Raw genomic sequence first — 19,733 nt, 5'->3', positions numbered from 1 at the left:
GACGATCCAATCGACATTGACCAGTCGGAATGCAAGTCAACTCTCGACCCACGTGATCCCTACAATAGGGCGAGATAATGAAATTTTAGAAAGTAACTACGTACAAAAAAATCACCACAATTCGGGTTAGGCGGGTACCCGAAAAAGTGGACAGAGATATCAACGACGAGGCAGGTGCAGAGCGACGACAACGACTACGAGGTGCCGTCGGCGGTGATGCAGACTGCAGTCACGCCGCTGAACGCCTCCAAGAAGAACCTCGATATCTCCTGGGGCCCCGTGCCTCAGCCCCACAACCCATCGCCGGGGTACTTCATCGTCATGCATTTCTCGGAGCTGCAGATCCTCCCCAGCAGCGCCGTGCGCCAGTTCTACGTCAGCATCAACGGCATGGAGTTGAACATGACCGCTGCTAAGCTGTACTACCACGGCACCGGTGTCATCTCCAATGTAAAGCCCTACCGATACGACAAATTCAATATCTCTTTGCACGCCACCGCTAACTCGACGCTGCCACCGATCATCAACGCCATCGAGTTGTTCTCCGTCATGTCCACCTCCAACCTCGGCACGGACTCCCGGGACGGTACGTACATGTACATAGATTATGGATGGAACCACATTGACACATGTACACGAGCTAGCTGATCTTTAAGCCACTAATTATGCACATCATGCGCGCTACGGAAAAAAAAGGGTGCAATTAGTTCCAATTTTCACCCCTTTTACATTTTGAGAAGTGTATATTTTTTGTTCCTTAACTCTCGGCAAAGTCTAAATTTGGTCCTTCAACTTCAAAATCAGATAAGTTGCATCCTAAACTTTTAAAACCGGACAAGTTTGGTCCTTCGAATCATCCAAAGCAGTATTTCGCGATGACATGGCCCGGTTTTGATTTAATTGGACTGGGTTAGCAAAGGGGCCCAGTGTTAAGTGACTATCTTACAGGAGGGTTAGTACTTGTACTACTCCTAATACTGTTGCGTTAGCACACCAGATTTAGACGCGGTGACTAAAAACTGCGGCGGAGACGCGCTGGGAGGCCATGTGAGCAGCTGAGGAGGGTCTGGGAGGCTGCCCCTTGCTCTCCCGTGGCTAAGTGAGGCTATGCCCGACCACATGGTCGCCAGAGCGACGGTGGCGAGCTCGTGCATTGGAGCAGCACAATGACGTTGTGCGGGGAGGTAGCTATCGAGCTCGGGGAGGCACAGAAGGAGAGATGAAAGGACCGGGGAATCACCTTGAGGACTATGAAGACGTCGGAAAGGCTTGGGGAGGGACGGAGCAAATGGGGTCGTCGACAATAGCAAACGGCGGAGCACGGCATTGCAGGGAAGGGGCTCAGGGGTAAAATCACTGCTCGTGGTGGGCGTACACAACTTCAGTGTCACCCCAGCAATCTCAGGGAACGGCATGGAGAGGCTGGGGCGCTCCAACGGTGACGGTCCTTGGCCGGAGCTGAGGAAGATGGGGTCGAATAGCTCAATTAGGGGCAGTTAGATTTTTTTTAATTGTGTAATTTGGTAAAAAAAAACATGCCACATCATCACCGATACTGTTTTGAATGATTTCAAGGACGAAATTTGTCCTGTTTCAAAAGTTTAGGATGCAATTTGTCTGGTTTGGAGTTGAGGGACTAAATCTAGACTCCGCCGAAAATTGAGGGACGAAAAATATACTTTTCTCTTACATTTTTGACACATATTACTCCATTTAACATTTTTTGTCTGGATTACCTCATTTAGCAAGACGTTTGCCGGGTTTTACCCCCATTTAGCAAAAGGTCTTGTCAGTATTTACCCCATTTAGCGATCTATCATGCAGGTCTCTGTCGTGAGGTACACATGGCATGCCACGTCGCAAATTTTCCTTTTAGTGTTTTTCAGTGGCTTAGCCGGACATGGTTTTGTTTTCATGATCGCGAGGCGTACATAGGCACCTCCTTCACGCTGCACAACTACTCATTCCCCTTTATCAAAATTGTTTCCAGGTATTGCATCATACTCCTTCGGTACCATATCAGTTGTCGCTCAAACGGATGTATCTAACACTGAAATACGTCTAGATACACCCATTTCAGCGACAACTGATATGGGACGGAGGGAGTACTCGACATATAGCTCTAGGACGCTTTTTTTGGGCAAAATAACCGCTAGAGAAACTTCCACTAAATGGCGTAATATGGATGAAAAACTATTAAATGTGGTAATTAGTGTCACAAATACCAAAGTAGGGGTAAAAACTTGAATTTACCTGATTAATCTATAATATCTAAATAGTTCATCCCCATTATTGTATTTCTCTTGACATGCACACTATCCACATCAGCAATTTGCCACGTCAGCCATACTTTAACCACCTCATGCATTCACCGAATGGGCCATGTCAGCAATTTTTTTCTTAAATCTTTTAGTTTTACTCTGATGGTGTCAGCTGTTCTTCGGCTGCAGTGCTCCACCCCAACGTCTCCCCAATTAATACCCAGTGATTATTTTCCACTATTCTCTTCAGCTACTACGTCAGGTCCTTTCCATCTTCTCCACTAAACAAAGAGTAACGGATTGAGTTATCCTCCCTTTTTAAGCGAATCAGTCTGTCTGTTAGTCTTCACGTCCAGAAAATTATGGGGCGCTCCAGAGGATTTGCTTGGTAACGAGTTCGCCCAGAAAATCAAATTGTTCGAGCGACGAAGTTGAAGCCCCACCGTCCCTTTACCACCACCGTCTTGGACAGGGTGAACTAAGAGGAGTCGACCCGAAGCTCCCGAGCAACTCTGAAGGGCTTCATGACGCGGCGCCTCTAGGTCGTTCTGTATGTGCTCCATGATCGAAATTATGGTGCCATCTGCGGCGCAACCACCATGTCGGGCGCATCCACCATATCGATCGATGTAGCTCTCGCCGATGAGCTGAGGACCTTGCCGACAAGCAGTTAACTAATCTCTTACATCGATTCCCGTTTATATCTCTCAAATTGACCTCGCTGTGCTGTCGATTTTGCTTCATGGTGTCTGTTTCCGCTCAAGTTAAAGTACTAGGCAAAATTTAAAGGCCCGACCGCCAGTTGGTACCTCCATTGTGGCACCTAATTCGTGTCAGGTTGTTCTTGATTCCTCCATGGATCCAATCGTTATCCTACGTGAATTGCTGATTATATTGTCATGCATTGTGTAATTATATTCACAGGAGAACGGATTTTCGTATTGTTTGCAACCCCCACTGATGCATGTTTATTGATTTGTTCTTCTGAATTTTTTTCAGTTGTGCTATCTGACTTGCTGCATCGGTACAGGGCATAGATGGTTATGGAGCTTGGACGGGTGGAGTTCTGAAATTTATTTGACATGCACAATATCATAACATGATTTTTTTTACTCTAGATCAGACTGTCAAGCAGTTCAAGCAATTCTTCAACACTGCAGATTGTTTCTCTAGCTTTATGTATGGGAGAGCAAACATAATTCATGTTTTAATGTTTACTTCCAGAAGACCAAGCATATGTTGTATCACCATCATGCCTCGGATATACCCAGGTAAGTAAATAAATAATTATGCTTCAACTCATGTACGCCTGAAATTTGTAGGAAGAAAACTACTTAGGGCTATCTGTGGTCGTTATTAGAAGGGCAAAGGGAGCCGCGCCTAACTCCGGTGGTCATAAACATAGTCTAAGTATCAGGGCTAATAACCACCCTGCAAGGCTCCAAAAAGGTACTCCCTCTGGTCTAAAATAAATGAATTTTGGACCGGAGGGAGTATTTGTTTCCCTTACCATGCCCATGATGTAGCTCCAAGGACACAGTAAACTGATGTCACTTCACACACGTATTCCTCTCCCTTTCTTTTGTGTGTGTGATCATATATTCAGTTTTTTTCTATTTCGTTAATCATTCATGCCCGCTGCTTTTTCATTCAGCTTGATGCTCAACAAATTGTTTTGGGTACAAGAATTGCGTTATTGCTTACCGATGTTGCTTATGCCGTGCAGGTACTCCACGAAATGCAGCTTAGAAAATTTTATACCATTAAGCTGACTTTTCGGTGAAGAATTTTGATCATTCGTATGCCCCTCCATTTTTCAATTGAAGTTTTATCATAGTTTCCAAGCATCAAATTATTTGTTGTCCTCTTAGATCAATCCTCAAGTTTTGCTGTAAGTTGAGTGCCGCCTTCTGAAAAATGTTAATGTTGGTAACAGGCTTTTTTCCTAATTGCTTATGTGTCTATAAATCTTCATCTCCCCGTTGCAATTTGTCGGAAGTGAAGATGTACTGCAACAATTTGAAACTATTTTCTCACTTGCTTTCAGTAGAACTCTTTTATTATATGTGTGAACTGGTCACAATGAATTCATCCTTTCTTTTTTAGCAGAATAATATCAAAATATTTCATGTTGCGATAAGGTGCCACATTACTAGAGAGTAATCTACATTGGACTGTTATATGCCTTTCTAAAAAAGATTGATGTGTATACTAAATGTGTATTGTAATTGGATTGCATCTGAGTTGCATTTCATATTTATCATGTTACCGCTGTAGAGTGCATGCATTCTCACTTTTGAATCGTGTATTTATACAATTGCGACATAAATAATTTATGCTACTCCACATTTACACACTTCCTAATTCACATAGCAGCCTATTGACGGAAAAGTTGCCCTTAATTTTCCCACTACATTTATCTAATGAGTGCTCCATATTGTGATTCAAAGAGTTTTTCTAATTCACATAGCAGCTTATTGCCGGCACATTTTTCTAATTCGCCTACTGTTCTTCTCTATCTTTTTGCGAGGGGGCATCTTCTATTCAACCAAACAGTTTTCAAATTGTTTTATATCATCTCTAAAAAAATAGTGCTCCATATCATGCAAGGGATTCCCGCAGCAACGCGCGGGGCATCCTCTAGTTACATCAGTGTCGGCCACCATGGCGATCAAGGACAAGTATCATGTGCAGAAGAACTGGATGGGTGATCCATGCATTCCCAAGACTATAGCATGGGAAAGGTTGATGTGCAGTTACACAATTGCCAAAACTCCAAGGATCATAAGCGTGCGAGTTTTTCAAATCTATAAAGTATAGCGACTTATCACCTATGTTCGTATGACAAAAGCAGGAATTATCATATTCATAAGGTTACATCCAGTTAAGCTGACCCAAAAGTATTTGCTCTGTGTAGAAACCTTTCTTTCAGTGGTCTGAATGGTGATATATCGTCTTCTTTCGCGAACCTCAAGGTTCTCCAATACTTGTATGTTCAAAGTTCTGGATCTGTTTTGGTCTTTACTTGGTAGTTTAAAGAGGCAAAATATGGTGCATAAACAACAATAAAACTAGTCGCACTTTGTGGGATCTGTCAAACAACAACTTGATGGGCACAATTCCAGATGCCCTTTCACAGTTACCCTTGCTGAAATTTTTGTAAGGCTGCACCTACTATCCAATTGTGATTTTTCCTTAAATAGCTCTGACTCATGTAAATAGTATTTTTCTTCTGCAGAGATTTGTCGAGCAAACAACTCACTGGATCAATTCCCTCTGGATTTCTCAAAAGAATTCAAGCTGGCTCCCTAAATCTGTGGTCGTCAGTTTACCCATAAATTCTCTCGATTCCATCTTCAATGATGCTTTGATAAATTGATTACAGTTTGTTAATCTTTTTGGCAGATATGGCAATAACTCGAACCTTTGCACCAACAACAATTCATGTCAGCCTGCTAAGATAAAGAGCCAGTGAGCTATCAACTTTGTTGTCCCTATAGCTGTCAGCATGGTGATAGTAGTACTGGTGCTAACACTCTTTTCCTTGCCGAGACAAAAAAAAGAGGTGTGGCTTTAGCATGAGAACATCAATTATCTAGTTTGTTTCCACATCGGATACTACTAATTTAAATCATTATACTTGTTTTGTACCCAAAGGATCAATGAAAAACTCCGTTAAACCACAAAATGAAACAACAAATGATGGGGACACTTCACTTGGACTTGAGACTTGTTAATTCGCATACATAGAGATTGAGAGGATAACGAACAACCTTCGACATGCATTGGGCAAGGGGGGGGGGGGGGGGGGGGGCGGTTATGTCTATGACGGCTTCTTGGAGGATGGTACTCAAGTGGCTGTAAAGATACGATCCCAGTCTTCCAATCAAGGTGACAAGGAATTCCTAGCCGAGGTACAATTTATGTAAATGCACTTGCATTTCTCCTTGTCCTTTTAATCAATTTTGTTTCATAGTCCCTTTTAATCCAAACTCCAGATATACATGTAGAATTTCAAGGTAGGCTTACAATAGTTTCCTCTAATTTTTTTATTTAAATAAGCTTATCAATATAAATTTGTACGGTGAAATGATATTTGTGAAGTCATGTCCTGATCACCGATCATTGCTTGTTTAGGTTCAGATTTTAACACGGATTCATCACAAGAATCTTGTCTCCTTGATTGGTTTATGCAAGGATGGTGAGCACATGGCACTTGTCTACGAGTTCATGTCGAGGGGAACTTTGCACGAGCACATTGTAGGTACGCATGTTTTTTTAACTCTACAAGAGCACACTGTAAGGTGATTGGTGGGCCATAATTTGAGCACTTCGTGTTGATATAATGTAATTGATATTCATCTAAATAACTTGTTGTGACCTATCTGGGGATACCCATTAGTGACGCCAGGCTTACGGTGTCCGAGCTGATCCCGAGGCCGCCCTGGTCGCGAGGTTTGCGGATCGGCTTAACTGCCAGCTTGGGTGTTTCCCCACAACTTATCTGGGGATACCCATTAGTGACGCCAGGCTTATGGTGGCCGAGCTGCGCCCCACAGTGGGGAAGCTCCAGCACCGGATCGAGCCCTGGCAGGGTCGGTGGCTCTCGAAAGCGGCTCGTACGGTGGTCATTAACTCGTCCCTCTCCAGCCTCCTATTATTCGTCATGAGCTTCTACAGCCTTCCGGAGACACTACATCACGAGATTGCCACCGTTCAGGGGCGTTTCTTCTGGGCCGGCGAGGGTGATAAGCAGAAGTACCACATGGTCAGGTGGTCTGAGATCTGCAAACGTCGCGACCAGGGCGGCCTCGGGATCATGTCCTCCAAACGCATGAACATTGCTCTTCTGACTCGGTGCCTCTGGCGGATTGGCAACGGAGATGGTGGCTTGTGGCTTCGCATCATTCAGCAGAAATACCTCCGAGGCCAGCCTCTCGCCTTCTGCCAGCGATCTGGGGGCTCCCAGTTCTGGCAATCCATCATTCAGCTCCTCCCTGTCCTCCGGATCGGGACCTCGATCAAGATTGGTCCCGGCACCGCCATGCTGTTCTGGTTCGATCGCTGGACTGGTGACTCGCCCCTTGCGGCCCGCCTTCCGGACCTGTTCTCCATCGTGGTTGCCCCGCAGATCTCCGTGGCGACCGCCCTTATTGACTTAGGGCGGCTTGCGTTCCGGAGGCCTTTTGGCCCGGTTGAGAATGCGGACTGGCAGGAGCTGCTTGACTGTATTGTACTCCATGACCCTGATCTCACGATAGATGAGGACCATGCCAGATGGCGCCTCGAGCCGTCTAGTCAATTCTCCACCAAATCACTCTACCTAGCCATCGCCCCCTCGCTCTGCCATGAGGCGCTCTCCTCCATTTGGGAGATTCGCCTTCCCTTGAAAATTAGGATCTTCTTGTGGCAATGGATTCGCGGCCGCCTTCCATCTGGCGTAGAGGTTCTGAAGCGCAATGGCCCTGGTGATGGGCGTTGCCCGCTCTGTGGGCTTGAAGAAGATTTGAACCATATCTTCTTCACCTGCGTGTCCGCGCAGTTCCTATGGAGATGTTTCCGCGAGATTGTGGGTGGAAGCTGGGACCATAACAACTTCCCCGCTCTCTTTGCCGAACTCCAGGCGATCCCCCCCCCCCCCGTCTTGCGCCACATTAGGTGGCTGACCATTGGGGTTCTTGCCTGGACGCTGTGGACTGTTAGGAATAAACTTGTGATTCAGCGTATTTCTCTTCGTCGTGCTACTGACGCTTTGTTCAAATGGTCTGGTTACTTGCCGCTTTGGCGGCCGCTTAGCCGTCCCAGGGAGAGAGACGCCATCACCTCCATCATCACCCAGCTTCACGCGATGGCTCTCCGGTTGGCTCCACCGCTTCCCCTGCCACCACCAGAACCAGATTAGTTTGTCGTCTTCTCGCCGCCGCCGCCGCCGTCTAGGGGTGTTTCGTTGTCAGTCTGTGTTGGGTTTGTTATGCTGTGTCCACAGCGGAACTTGGGTCTGTGTGTGTTGGTCTGTGTGTGAGTGCTGGACCTTGTCTGCGGTGGCGTTGTGTTGGTGTGTTGTGTGTTCTGTTGTTACCTGATACTCTGTGCTTGGTGGTTGCTTATTTATAAAGCGTGACGAAAGCCTTTTTCGGTAACTGATATAATTTAACTGCTATTCGGTATAGAATCACTCAATTGACATTTTAGTATTAAATCCACAATGATGATTTGTATACAGGTGGAGACCACAATGCAATTTGTTTAAGCTGGCGACAAAGACTCAAAATTGCAGTTGAATCTGCACAAGGTAAGCGCTTAAATGCAAAGTTGGCAACTATTTATCCTAATTGTTTGTTTTTGTAATCTTGACTTGTGTGTATGCAGGGCTGGAATACCTGCACAAGGGGTGCAACCCACCCTTGATTCATAGGGATGTGAAGGCCACAAATATCCTATTGAACACAAGGTTTGAGGCCAAGATTGCCGATTTCTGATTGTCCAAGGCTTTCAACCACGACAATGAAACCCAGATGTCCACGAATGTTATTGTCGGTACAAGAGGATACATGGATCCAGAGTATGTTAATTCCTTCTTCCCTTCTTCAAAATCTTCCTATAATATACCATGCTGAGTATTTGGTGGAACCAAAACATTTGCACAGGTACCAGACAACAGGACGGCCAATGACGAAGATGTGTATAGCTTCGGTGTCGTGCTGCTGGTGTTCTCACGGGGAAGCCACCAAGCCTGCACAACCTGCAGAGCATCGGCATCATCGACTGGGTGCAAAAAAAGGCTAGCAAAGGGCAACATCGAAGGCGTGGTGGATGTGCGCATGCACGGTGACCACGACATCAATAGTGTGTGGAAAGCCGCTGATATTGCGCTCAAGTGCACTGCACAGGCTTCTCCACGGCGTCCCAGCATGACTGGTGTTGTGTTGCAGCTGCATGAGTGCCTCAAACGAGAGGAGGACCACGTCGGTGGCGACGCCAACACCAGCTTCTACACAGCAATTATAGCAATGACCAGACTTGAGATATGATGCTTACCCTACTAACTAGCCTACAAATGTGAGCCAGAGCAGCACCGCATTTGAGATGGAGCATAATTTTGGGAGGGTGCCAACAATGGTCCAGCTGCTCGATAAGCTAGACTTGTTGGTCTTGTGCCAATTGCAACAGGTAATTTGTGTTTGACTCCTTGTGAGAAATCTCTATGGCCAATGATTCCTTGTGGGGATCTCCGTGTTATGTGATATTATTTGAGTAATTATATTTCCCATTTTTGTGATGTTAGGCTATTAACAATCTGAATTGCTAAACCTAATTACATACTAAGCGTGGCCTTGATATTGCTACAGACCGTGTGCTGCTGTTTTTCTCTTGCACATGTAAACTATTAGCTTTATCCCTTCTATCTTCTTTCTTACTTTGACAACCACAGGATAAGAGCTAGCTCGATATGATGAATTACGGTAGTTCTTCTTTTTCTCGTCCTTCGCCAGAGCTTCTTCTTCTTCTTGTCCACGGACAATTCAAATTTATATATCTTCATTCATCTAATTTCTAGGAACAAACTCAACTCTTGGCACAAAACATATTAAATTATCAGTTACATCGCAACACGGAAATAACTGCTGGATCTGGATGCCCTAAGTCCGCACTATTGGTAGCTTGCAAACAGCGAGATAGTTGACAAACTAACTCTCAGTCAAGTCAACTGCACTCTTAAATGTCGCCCAACAACAAGATACTTTTGCAGGCTCGGTGGCCAAGTGTGGTGTCTCTACTATACTACTGGCAAGTGTGTGAACCTACGTTAACGCTAGCTACAAATACGGAGTACTTCTGTAAGCCCACGAGATATCTTGTCCAGCATGTGCGCGCGTAGTAGAATGAGCCAGCCATCAATGGCCACCCAATCGTCGCTGACACTCCTGCTCAGCCTCACCGCTGCCGCCGTCGGCGTGCTTCAAGTTCACGGCCAGCGAGCGCCCAGTCTCGAAGGTGAGCTTTATAATTGTTAACACTATGGATACTTACCTAATTTGTATCTCGTAAAAATACTATGATGCAGAGTAGAGTAGTACGTACGTACTGTGTGTTGGTTGTTTTTGTCAAGTTCACATTCGTGCTCGCATTGAGCAACACAGGTTTCATCACCATAGACTGCGGCCAGGAGCAAGGCAGCTACACGGACCCCATCACCAAGATACCTGTCTCGTCGGACGCCGGCTTCACAGACGCCGGCTACAACTACAACATCTCGGCCGAGTACATGAAGCCACAGCCCCAGCTGGCCAAGACCTACCACACCGTGCGCGGCTTCCCGGACACGGCTCGTGGCTGCTACACCCTGCCGTCCCTCGTGCCGGGGTCCAAGTACCTGATCCGGGCCTTCTTCAGGTACAGCAACTACGATGGGCTCAACAAGCTCCCCATCTTTGATCTCTACCTCGGCGTCAACTTGTGGCGAACGGTGAACATCACCCGGGCCGAGTGGACGGTGCTGGCCGAGGTCATGGCCGTGATCCCGGACGAGTCGGTGCAGGTTTGCCTGGTGAACATCGGCTCCGGGACGCCGTTTATCTCCTCGCTGTCCCTGAGGCCCTTGGAGAACACATTGTATCAGCAGGTGAACGCGACGCAGGGGCTTGGCCTCGTCGACAGACGCAACATGGGCGGCGCGGGCACCTACCCAATCAGGTGACTCAACACTAGCTGGAACAGTGCTAATTTGTAGAGTAGGTGCTGATCGGGCCGGTCGAGCAACGACTGATTGTTTCTTTTGGTCTTAACGTGTGCTGTGGTTGATCAGGTACCCGGACGATCCATACGACCGGACCTGGATGCCGCAGAGCAACCCGAATTTGTGGTTGGACATCTCAACAAAGGAGAAGGTCCAAGAGAGTGTCGGCAACCTCCGCCTCCATGTGCCGTCCGCCGTGATGCAGACTGCTGTCACGGCGCTCAACGGCTCCAAGTCCAAGACCGTCGAGGTGTCGTGGGAGACGGAGCTGGACCACGTCCACCCAACGCCCGGGTACACTACGCATCCTTTGTACTTGGAGTTGGAGACTAACGAACTTTTCCAGTATATACTTCTCATACAACAGTTACACAGTAAGCTAATGAGAGCATCTAATACCCGTTGTAGATGCATTGCCATCCTGTATACGTCCGAGCTGCAGATCCTAGCCGGCAACGACGTGCGCCAGTTCAACATCATCGTCGACGACGGGCCGACTGATCTCCCGCACATGCCTGAGTACCTTGTCACCCACGGTTTTGCGAACGTCGAACCTCACAAGTGCTTAAGCCGGTACAACTTCAGCATGACTGCCACGGCCAACTCGACACTGCCACCGATCATCAACGCCTTCGAGTATTTCTCGGTCATCTCTACAGCCAACGTTGGCACAGACATTCAGGACGGTAAATATCACTTTTTTTTTTCAACACAGGCCTCTGCATCGAGTGATGCACACAGCCATTAGTTTTATACATGAGATCGATGTCGATTGCTCACTAGACTTTCCTCGATACAGATAGACATGCTTGTGTGATCTCTGACTTCTACATTTTGTCTTGTTTGATACCTTGGGTAATAAAGTTTTTGCTATTGATGGCATCAAGACAAAGTATAGGGTGAAGAGGAATTGGATGGGTGATCCCTGCGCTCCAAAGACTTTTAAATGGGATGGGTTGACCTGCAGCTATGCTATCTCTGGGCGTCCAAGAATCACAAGCATGTAAGTTTGAATTTAATTCGTGGCCACTCACAAGAAATCAGGAATGACTCTGCATCATCTGAACCATTGTGTGTTCTTAACTACAGAAATATGTCATCTAATGGTTTGAGCGGTGATATATCATCTCACTTCAGTGATCTCAAAGATATCCAGTCTTTGTAAGTAGGAAATCTTAATCCATTTTCACAATGAATTTTCTTAAAGAAGAAGTTCACATATTTGTATGTTTTGCCACCTTTTTTCAGGGATTTGTCATACAACAAATTGACAGGATCAATTCCTAATGTTCTTGCACAACTACCATCTCTCGTCTTCTTGTAAGCAACATTAAATTATATGTTGTCTTTTAACTAATATCTATTTTGGTGCCAATGTTTCACGCAAACACTATTTGGTCCATCCAGAGATTTGACAGGTAACCAACTTAATGGATCCATCCCCTCTGGGCTTCTAAAGAGAAGTCAAGATGGCACCCTAACTCTAAGGTTAATCCATCATATCGTACATGTATCTCCACCGCCATTTAGTTCTCCAATAGTTGCGTTGATATTTGCCTGGTCAAAATTGCTAATGGTATCTTCTTTTTGATAGATACAACAAAAACCCAAACCTTTGCAACAGAAACAGCTCTTGCCAGCATACCAAAACCAAAAAGAATTATAAGCATGCCGTCTATATTGTTGTTCCGATAGTAGCGGTTGCTGTGATTGGAGCACTTGTAGTACTTCTGATTCTCATAGTGAGGAAAAAGAAAGGTGAAACACGTCAATAACACTACATCGATAGTTCTGCGTTACTGCATCAGTGCAAGAAATAGTGAGTAATAATGGTTCACTTCTTGAATTTCAAAGGAGCAACAAGGAGGAGCAAAGGACAAGACCATCAACACCTGGACAACCACCGATTCACGTACAAGGAGCTGCAGACCATAACAGACAACTTCAAGATAGTACTCGGCCAAGGAGGGTTTGGAACTGTTTATGATGGCTTCTTGCAGGATGGCACTCAAGTGGCAGTGAAGTTGCGGTCTCAATCCTCCAATCAAGATGTAAGAGAGTTCTTGACAGAGGTAAAGTACTATCAACTAGACATATTAGTTAAGTAAATTTAATCAGCCAATTTTGGAAACTATGACACTTTTCTTCCTATTCTTGGTCAGGCTCAGACATTAACGAAGATTCATCACAAGAATCTTGTATCATTAGTTGGTTATTGCAAGGATGGGATGTATTTGGCTCTTGTCTACGAGCATATGTCTGAAGGAAATCTTGAAGACAAACTCAGAGGTGTGCTAGTCCGTATGTAAGAAGAGCATATGGACTCTATGTCTCAAGTTCCACAGAACTAACACCAGACAAACTTATGCAGGGAGAGACCACAACGATGTACCCTTAACCTGGAGACAAAGGCTTTGCATTGCACTACAATCCGCACAAGGTATACTTATTCCGATCTAGAATATTGTATACTTCCTCTAATCTGGAATATGGTGTGCCCTTTGTTATTTTTGATCTCTATGCTTTGCTAAATCTTTACATATGCATGTTGATGTGTGACTGATATATCGTTACTGTCAAATATGATGTGCGTGTAGGGCTTGAGTATTTGCACAAGTCGTGCAGCCCGCCCTTCGTGCATCGTGACGTCAAGACATCAAACATCCTACTAAATAAAAATCTTGAGGCCAAAGTTGCCGACTTTGGCTTGATGAAGGCTTTCAATCATGAGGATGATACACATATATCCACGGCCCGGGTGATTGGAACACGAGGCTACCTCGCCCCTGAGTAAAAACTGATACCTAACTAATTACAATCTTTTGGTTGCCTCCTTGCCGATCATTTTGATTAGTATATCTTCATGTGACGGACTCAGATCAACTGTAAATGCAAATGCATCTCATACATGTTCTATGTACATACGCAGGTATGCAAGGGCCCTACAATTGAACGAAAAAAGTGATGTATATAGCTTTGGGGTCGTGCTACTGGAGGTAATTACAGGTCAACCCACCATCCTTCAATCTACAGAGGCCATCCATATCGTCCAATGGGCACGTCTGCACCTTTCGGGGGGCAACATCGAGGAAGTGGTGGATGCCCGCATGCAAGGTGACTACAATGTGAACAACATGTGGAAGGTCGTGGATCTTGCGCTCAAGTGCACCGAGCATGACCCCGTGCAACGGCCTACAATGACTAATGTGGCTTCCCAACTGCAATATTGCCTCGAGTTAGAGGGTGAAAACAACACTAGACACAATGCTAACACTACCTTCTACACGATGAAAGATAGCAGTGGCATCCGTGATTTACCGATGATGTAAGGCTAGGCATCATGGCATTGACATGGTCACATTATCTGTTGGGATGGCCCAACATGATCATCAGTCCCGCACTCTTGGCGCATGACAAACATTTCATATATTATTCACTAGGGGTTTTTCAATATTAATCCCATACTTGTTCTTCGTTGACACTAAAAGATTTTCTATTTCATTTTGGCACCTCTCCATCGGACATGTTTTATTTCATGTTGTTATCATTAGCTAAAACTTAGTCCAAAGTTCTCAAACACGTTCAACTGCCCGTGACCTAAGTATTCTAGCAAGTATGGCACAATTTGTGAATGAGAGCCACAATTTTAACTACTGATTGCTTTGAGCGCAGAAAATCATTGATGTTCTTGGAAAAAGGTTGAAAGTCTTCTTTAGAAATAAAAACAAAATTGTACTCCCTCTGTAAACAAATATAAGAGCATTTAGATCACTACTTTAATGATCTAAGCGCTCATATATTTCTTTACAGCGGGAGTAGTTGTTTTACTAGTAAAGTGGTTGACCATATACTTATATATAAATCTACTCTATACGTCAAGCAAGATCATTTAAGATCTTGAATAGAGAGTACTCCATATACATAGATCCAGTGTCGATTCTACTACTAGGAGGGCTTCAATAGGCTTAAGCCTACCCTCCAAAAATCCTATTTCAGGTAAACATACCACTTAGCAATTAGATTGAGGTGCTTTACATGCAAAAATTGCAATGCATTTGCATATTACGCTTAGGAACTTGATGTTTTGAGCCTACCCTCTATTGTCATCAATTGAACAACAAAGTCTTCCTCATGCGACATACCTCCGCAACACCGCGCTCCATCTTAAATGAGATGTTGTTCCTCTAGCTCTAGACAAACATGTAGTTGTGCTACCATCTCGATCACCATGGGTTGCTGAGTTAGAGCTTGCGCGGTGCATTTCAGCGTGACATCAACGCCCATACAGACACTATTGATGTCATAGTCACCTTGTATGCGCATGTCCACCACATCTTTGATATTGCCCCATGAAAGATGTCACCGACCCATTGGATACTATTGGTTGGTTCTGAGGATTGCAGGATGGGCGGTTGCCCCGTTATAACTTCCAACAACACTACGCCAAAGTTGTACATGTTACTTTTCTCGGTTGTGGTCAAGCGGCATGGGCCTCGCAATGACCTTTGCCCACTTTGTGGTGTCCCAGAGTATGGGGCTCGCACCTTTTTCGCCTACCGTGCTGCCCACTACCTTGGAGCTTTGTCTGTGAGATTCTGTGCCTGAGTGGGAGGCAGTCTTCTCGTCTGCACGGCGGTGACGGCTGCCAGCGCCAACTCAGTGGCGGCTCTGAAGGCGGGCGACACGCTGCGTTCGCGCCGGCGGCGGTTCACAGAGAATGACGTGGCGGCGTACGCGGGGGTGAGCAGCGACCGCAACCCCGTCCACCTGGACGACGCTTTCGCGCGCGGGGTGGGCGGGTTCCAGCGCGACCGCGTGGTGCACGGCATGCTCATCGCCTCCCTCTTCCCCGCCCTCATCACCTCCCACTTCGTACGCTCCCTCCCTCTCTCCCTCTCATTGGCATTTCGTCGAACAGTATGTGGGCATGACGGGTCGACTGGGTCCAGCCTGATTTGTCGGGTCCTTGTTCGTGCAGCCTAGGGCCGTGTCAGGGCCGTCCCTCGGGTAGGGCGGGAGGGCCGGGAGGGGGCCCATGATGTAGGATACATATTAGTATAGCCCAGCAAGAAATAGGTATGAAAAAAATTATACATGAGAAAAGAAACAAGATGGGCCGGCCCTGCAGATAGCTAGCTAGCGATGGCGAAGCATCACGCCAGCCAGACGCAAGGCACGGCGCCACGGCCGCTCGTTTTGCTTCTCAAACAAATCAAAGATCTCGTCGTGTGCCTTCGTCGCTCATCAGTTCGTCTTCGCGACTTCGTCCTCTCGTCGACCGTCGACCGGTCGCTCGGCTCCTTGGTCGCCGGGCCAATAGCTCCTGTGCGACGTTTTTGAGGTGAATTGGCAAGAGTGCGACGTTGTTCGAGCGAATGGCTGTGGTGCGACACATTTGAGCGTGTAAATAGCCCAGGGCCACATGGGGTGTTAAATGTGGTTAAATTGGTCGTCAACCAAGCCCGCCCGTTTATGTTAGGACATGTGGGTCCAACTTAATTGTTCCTCAAAACAGCTGACCGTGCCCTGCCGCCCGACCGTGCTGGGCCCGCCACTCTGCCCCCCTTCTTCTCCGGTGGCGGCGGATCTTGCGTTCTCGGTGGCGGCGGCGGAGCCCTCGTTCTCAACGGCAGCGGAGCCTTCATCACAAGAAAATGGTGAGTGAATTCAAACCCTAGTCGCCCTCCCGTTCCTCTCTCGGGCCCGTAGATCTCAGCTCGTTTCCTCTGTTTTCACTTGCGGAATCGATAGGTTGTGAGGGGAATCCGTGGGCATACTGAGATGGAGCCGCCAGATTCAACTTCGAATAGGTAATGCGCCTCTCTCCGATGCCCCAATTTTGCATGCAATTAGGGGGTAGCCTCGTCTGCTCTTTCTCACGGGCTCACACTATCCGCCACTGACAGAGGGGATGCTGCCGCTCGGACCTTCGAATTGATAGTCAATTTCTTTCCATCAAAGGCAAAATTAGTTGATGGTAGCATACAGAACATTGAGAGAGACACAATTGTTAAATGGGAGGTTGAGTTTACAGAGATTGATCCACAAGTTCTACAGAACATGGGAGAGACGGCAGTGAAGAAATGGTGGAAAAAATTGGGGAGAATATAGTTTGGGGTCCAGAGCAAGAAGTATCACTGTTGCGGTTTGATGATTGGAAAGGAGAGTATGTGAGAATAGAAGATGGTGAACAGATTGTTGAAGAAATCGATCGGCAAAACGGCTGGACAAGCAAACGGGCTAATTTTTTTTGCTGAGCTCGTTGATCTGAACATTTTTTCGAAGGTTGGATATGTGCCATCACAATTGGCTGCGCAGATGGTAGATGATGATTGGGCTACACAGAGGCCATTGATTCCCATGTGTACTGAACTTACAGTAATAGCCGAAGAGGGACAGGTGACTGGAACTGAAACTGAAACTGCAGCAACTGTTGATTGGAATGTAGTTGAATTAGATGAGCCTACTGATTTGGTCATTGCACCAATGCCTGACATTGACATGGCCAAACTTTTTGGCATTCCAGTCGATGACAGAGATAAGTAGGAGAGGGGCGAATCTAGTTTGCCTGCTAATGCTGATGAAGAAGTAGATGGACAGTTGATGGAACAAGCTGCGGATGAAGTAGATGATGCACACGATGATGAGCTGGTGCATGTGTATGACAAAGAAAACCCTATCATTGAAGTAGGCAAGTTGTTCCCAAGCATGAAGGTGTTTAGGATGTGTTTCAAGACTTATGCAGTGAAACATGAGTTTGATGCCAAGACTGTTTGGACTGATAGAAAGAAGTTTTATGCGAGGTGCAGAGGATTTGATGGTAGTGTGAAGCCTTGCAAGTGGTACATATCTGCTAGACTGCAACCTGATGGAAGTACTGTCAGGGTTAACCAAATCCCCAATCAACATACTTGTATTACAAGTTCACAGAGAGTATAAACCATGACATCACAACTTTGGGTTGCAGAAAAGATCACCCTAATTTTAGCCAAAACACCAAACACTACTGCCAAGAAACTCAAAGTAGACTTGGAAAAGATGTACCCCATTAAACTGAAATATACCACAGTGTGGAAGGCAAAACAAAGGGCAATGAAAAAATTTATATGGTGATTGGGCAAATACATTTAGGATGCTTTACAACTTCAAAGCAGAGGTGGAAAAGAGGTCACCTGGCAGTGTTGTGGAGATAGATACAGAGGTATCAGCCGAAGGTGAAGTCAAGTTCTCCAAGTTTTGTATGGCTTTGAAGCCTTGCATCGATGGGTTCAAAGCAGGGTGCCGTCCATATTTGAGCATAGACTCATCATTTTTGACAGGCAAGTGGAATGGTCAGTTGGCAGCATGCAATGCTCTAGATGGACACAACTGGATGTTTCCTATTGCTGTTGGCTTGTTTCAGTCAGAAACAGAGGCTTCATGGACATGGTTCATGATCCAGTTGAAAAGATGCCTAGGGCCAGTGTCACCTTTGGCTATACACACAGATGCATGTAAGGGGCTTGAAAATTCAGTGAAAAATGTTTTCCCACATGCTGAGCAGAGGGAGTGCTTCGGTCATTTGTGGATGAATTTGATCAAAAAATTTAGAGGAGAAGAATTTGGGCGCATGTGGCCAGCAGCAAGATCTTATACTAGACAGACACACAAATATCATCTTGATAAGATAATGGCAGCATGTGATGAGTTTGGTCCATGGCTGAACACCTACCATTCTTTGTTATGGTACAGGCCAGCATTCAACACTGCCATCAAGTGTGACCACATCAACAACAATTTGGCAGAGAGTTTCAACAACAAGGTGAAGGAGTTAAAAGATTTGCCTGTGCATGACATGGTTGACCAAATCAGGATCATGCTCATGCGGTTGTGGGAATTGAGAAGAAGGATAGGTGATTGTCTGCCAGGTGATAAGCTTCCAGCAGTGGTACAACAGGTGGTCAATAGGAGCAGATGTCTTTCACATTTGTTTGTTGAAAAATCTTCACCTTGGGGTGCTGAAGTTATAGATAACAAAACTGGAAGGAGACATGTTGTTAACACCGAATTGCATGATTGCACTTGACTCGAGTGGCAACACACTGGTAAACCATGTGAGCATGCCATTCTCTTCTTAGCATCCCAACCGAAGATAAACATGCACCCATATTTGCATGAATATTATTCGGTAGCAAGATTCAAAGCTGCATATGCTACTCCAATTCCAGCACTTACAGATCAGTCTCAGTGGCCTGAAGTGGACATTGAATTTTCCATGTATCCTCCCTTGACGAAAAGAAAGGCTGGCAGGCCTAAACAGAGTAGATTCAAGGCATGGTTTGAGAAAGATGGGAGTAGTAAGAAGGGAAAGAAAGATGAAAAGCCAAAAAGGGCCCAAAAAGGTAACAAAAACAGATGCAAGTTGTGCCAGAAACTTGGGCACATAGTGGGATCTGTCAGTCCCTCAAGTTTGCCGCACCGGTGTACATCGGAGACGAGGTGGTCGCGCAGGTACAGGCGCTCCATATCAAGGCCGCCGGCGCAAGGCACATGTACTACTACTAAGCACCGCACCATTTTGCTTCTCCTCTTGTTTCTGCCCTTGTGTTTGCTCACAACTGCTAGTAATATATCTATTGGGCAGCGTCAAGTTCGCCACCAAGTGCTTCACGGCTGATGAAGAGACTCTCGCCATTGACGGCGAGGCCATGGCTTCTCTGCCCACACTGCAGCTCAGCACAGAGGCAATAGATTGA

General features: G+C 46.0%; 2 protein-coding genes and 1 pseudogene across 2 annotated transcripts; all 3 read left to right on the top strand.

Moving 5' to 3' along the window:
- The first annotated feature begins 321 nt into the window (after positions 1 to 321).
- On the top strand, positions 322 to 9,292 carry LOC141038301 (putative leucine-rich repeat receptor-like protein kinase At2g19210; annotated as a pseudogene).
- Positions 9,293 to 10,124: 832 nt separating this feature from the next.
- On the top strand, positions 10,125 to 14,584 carry LOC109749353 (putative leucine-rich repeat receptor-like serine/threonine-protein kinase At2g19230). The gene is made up of 14 exons (XM_020308311.4): positions 10,125 to 10,256; positions 10,403 to 10,955; positions 11,068 to 11,292; positions 11,407 to 11,684; positions 11,863 to 12,001; positions 12,088 to 12,159; positions 12,247 to 12,318; positions 12,406 to 12,486; positions 12,593 to 12,756; positions 12,853 to 13,070; positions 13,161 to 13,287; positions 13,370 to 13,438; positions 13,596 to 13,788; positions 13,928 to 14,584. Exons 1-14 carry the CDS (start codon positions 10,127 to 10,129, stop codon positions 14,325 to 14,327), a joined length of 2,721 nt encoding a protein of 906 aa, XP_020163900.2. The 5' UTR covers positions 10,125 to 10,126; the 3' UTR covers positions 14,328 to 14,584.
- Positions 14,585 to 15,484: 900 nt separating this feature from the next.
- Positions 15,485 to 19,733, top strand: LOC109749333 (3-hydroxyacyl-[acyl-carrier-protein] dehydratase, mitochondrial-like). Its single transcript, XM_020308295.1, has 5 exons — positions 15,485 to 15,527; positions 15,611 to 15,870; positions 15,977 to 15,987; positions 19,425 to 19,529; positions 19,622 to 19,733. Exons 1-5 carry the CDS (start codon positions 15,485 to 15,487, stop codon positions 19,731 to 19,733), a joined length of 531 nt encoding a protein of 176 aa, XP_020163884.1.

Source organism: Aegilops tauschii, chromosome 1 (genome assembly GCF_002575655.3).
Source record: "Aegilops tauschii subsp. strangulata cultivar AL8/78 chromosome 1, Aet v6.0, whole genome shotgun sequence".
Classification (NCBI taxonomy): Eukaryota; Viridiplantae; Streptophyta; class Magnoliopsida; order Poales; family Poaceae; genus Aegilops; species Aegilops tauschii.
Note: the sequence above shows the minus strand (reverse complement) of the source record. Positions and strands in the feature narration are given on the sequence as shown.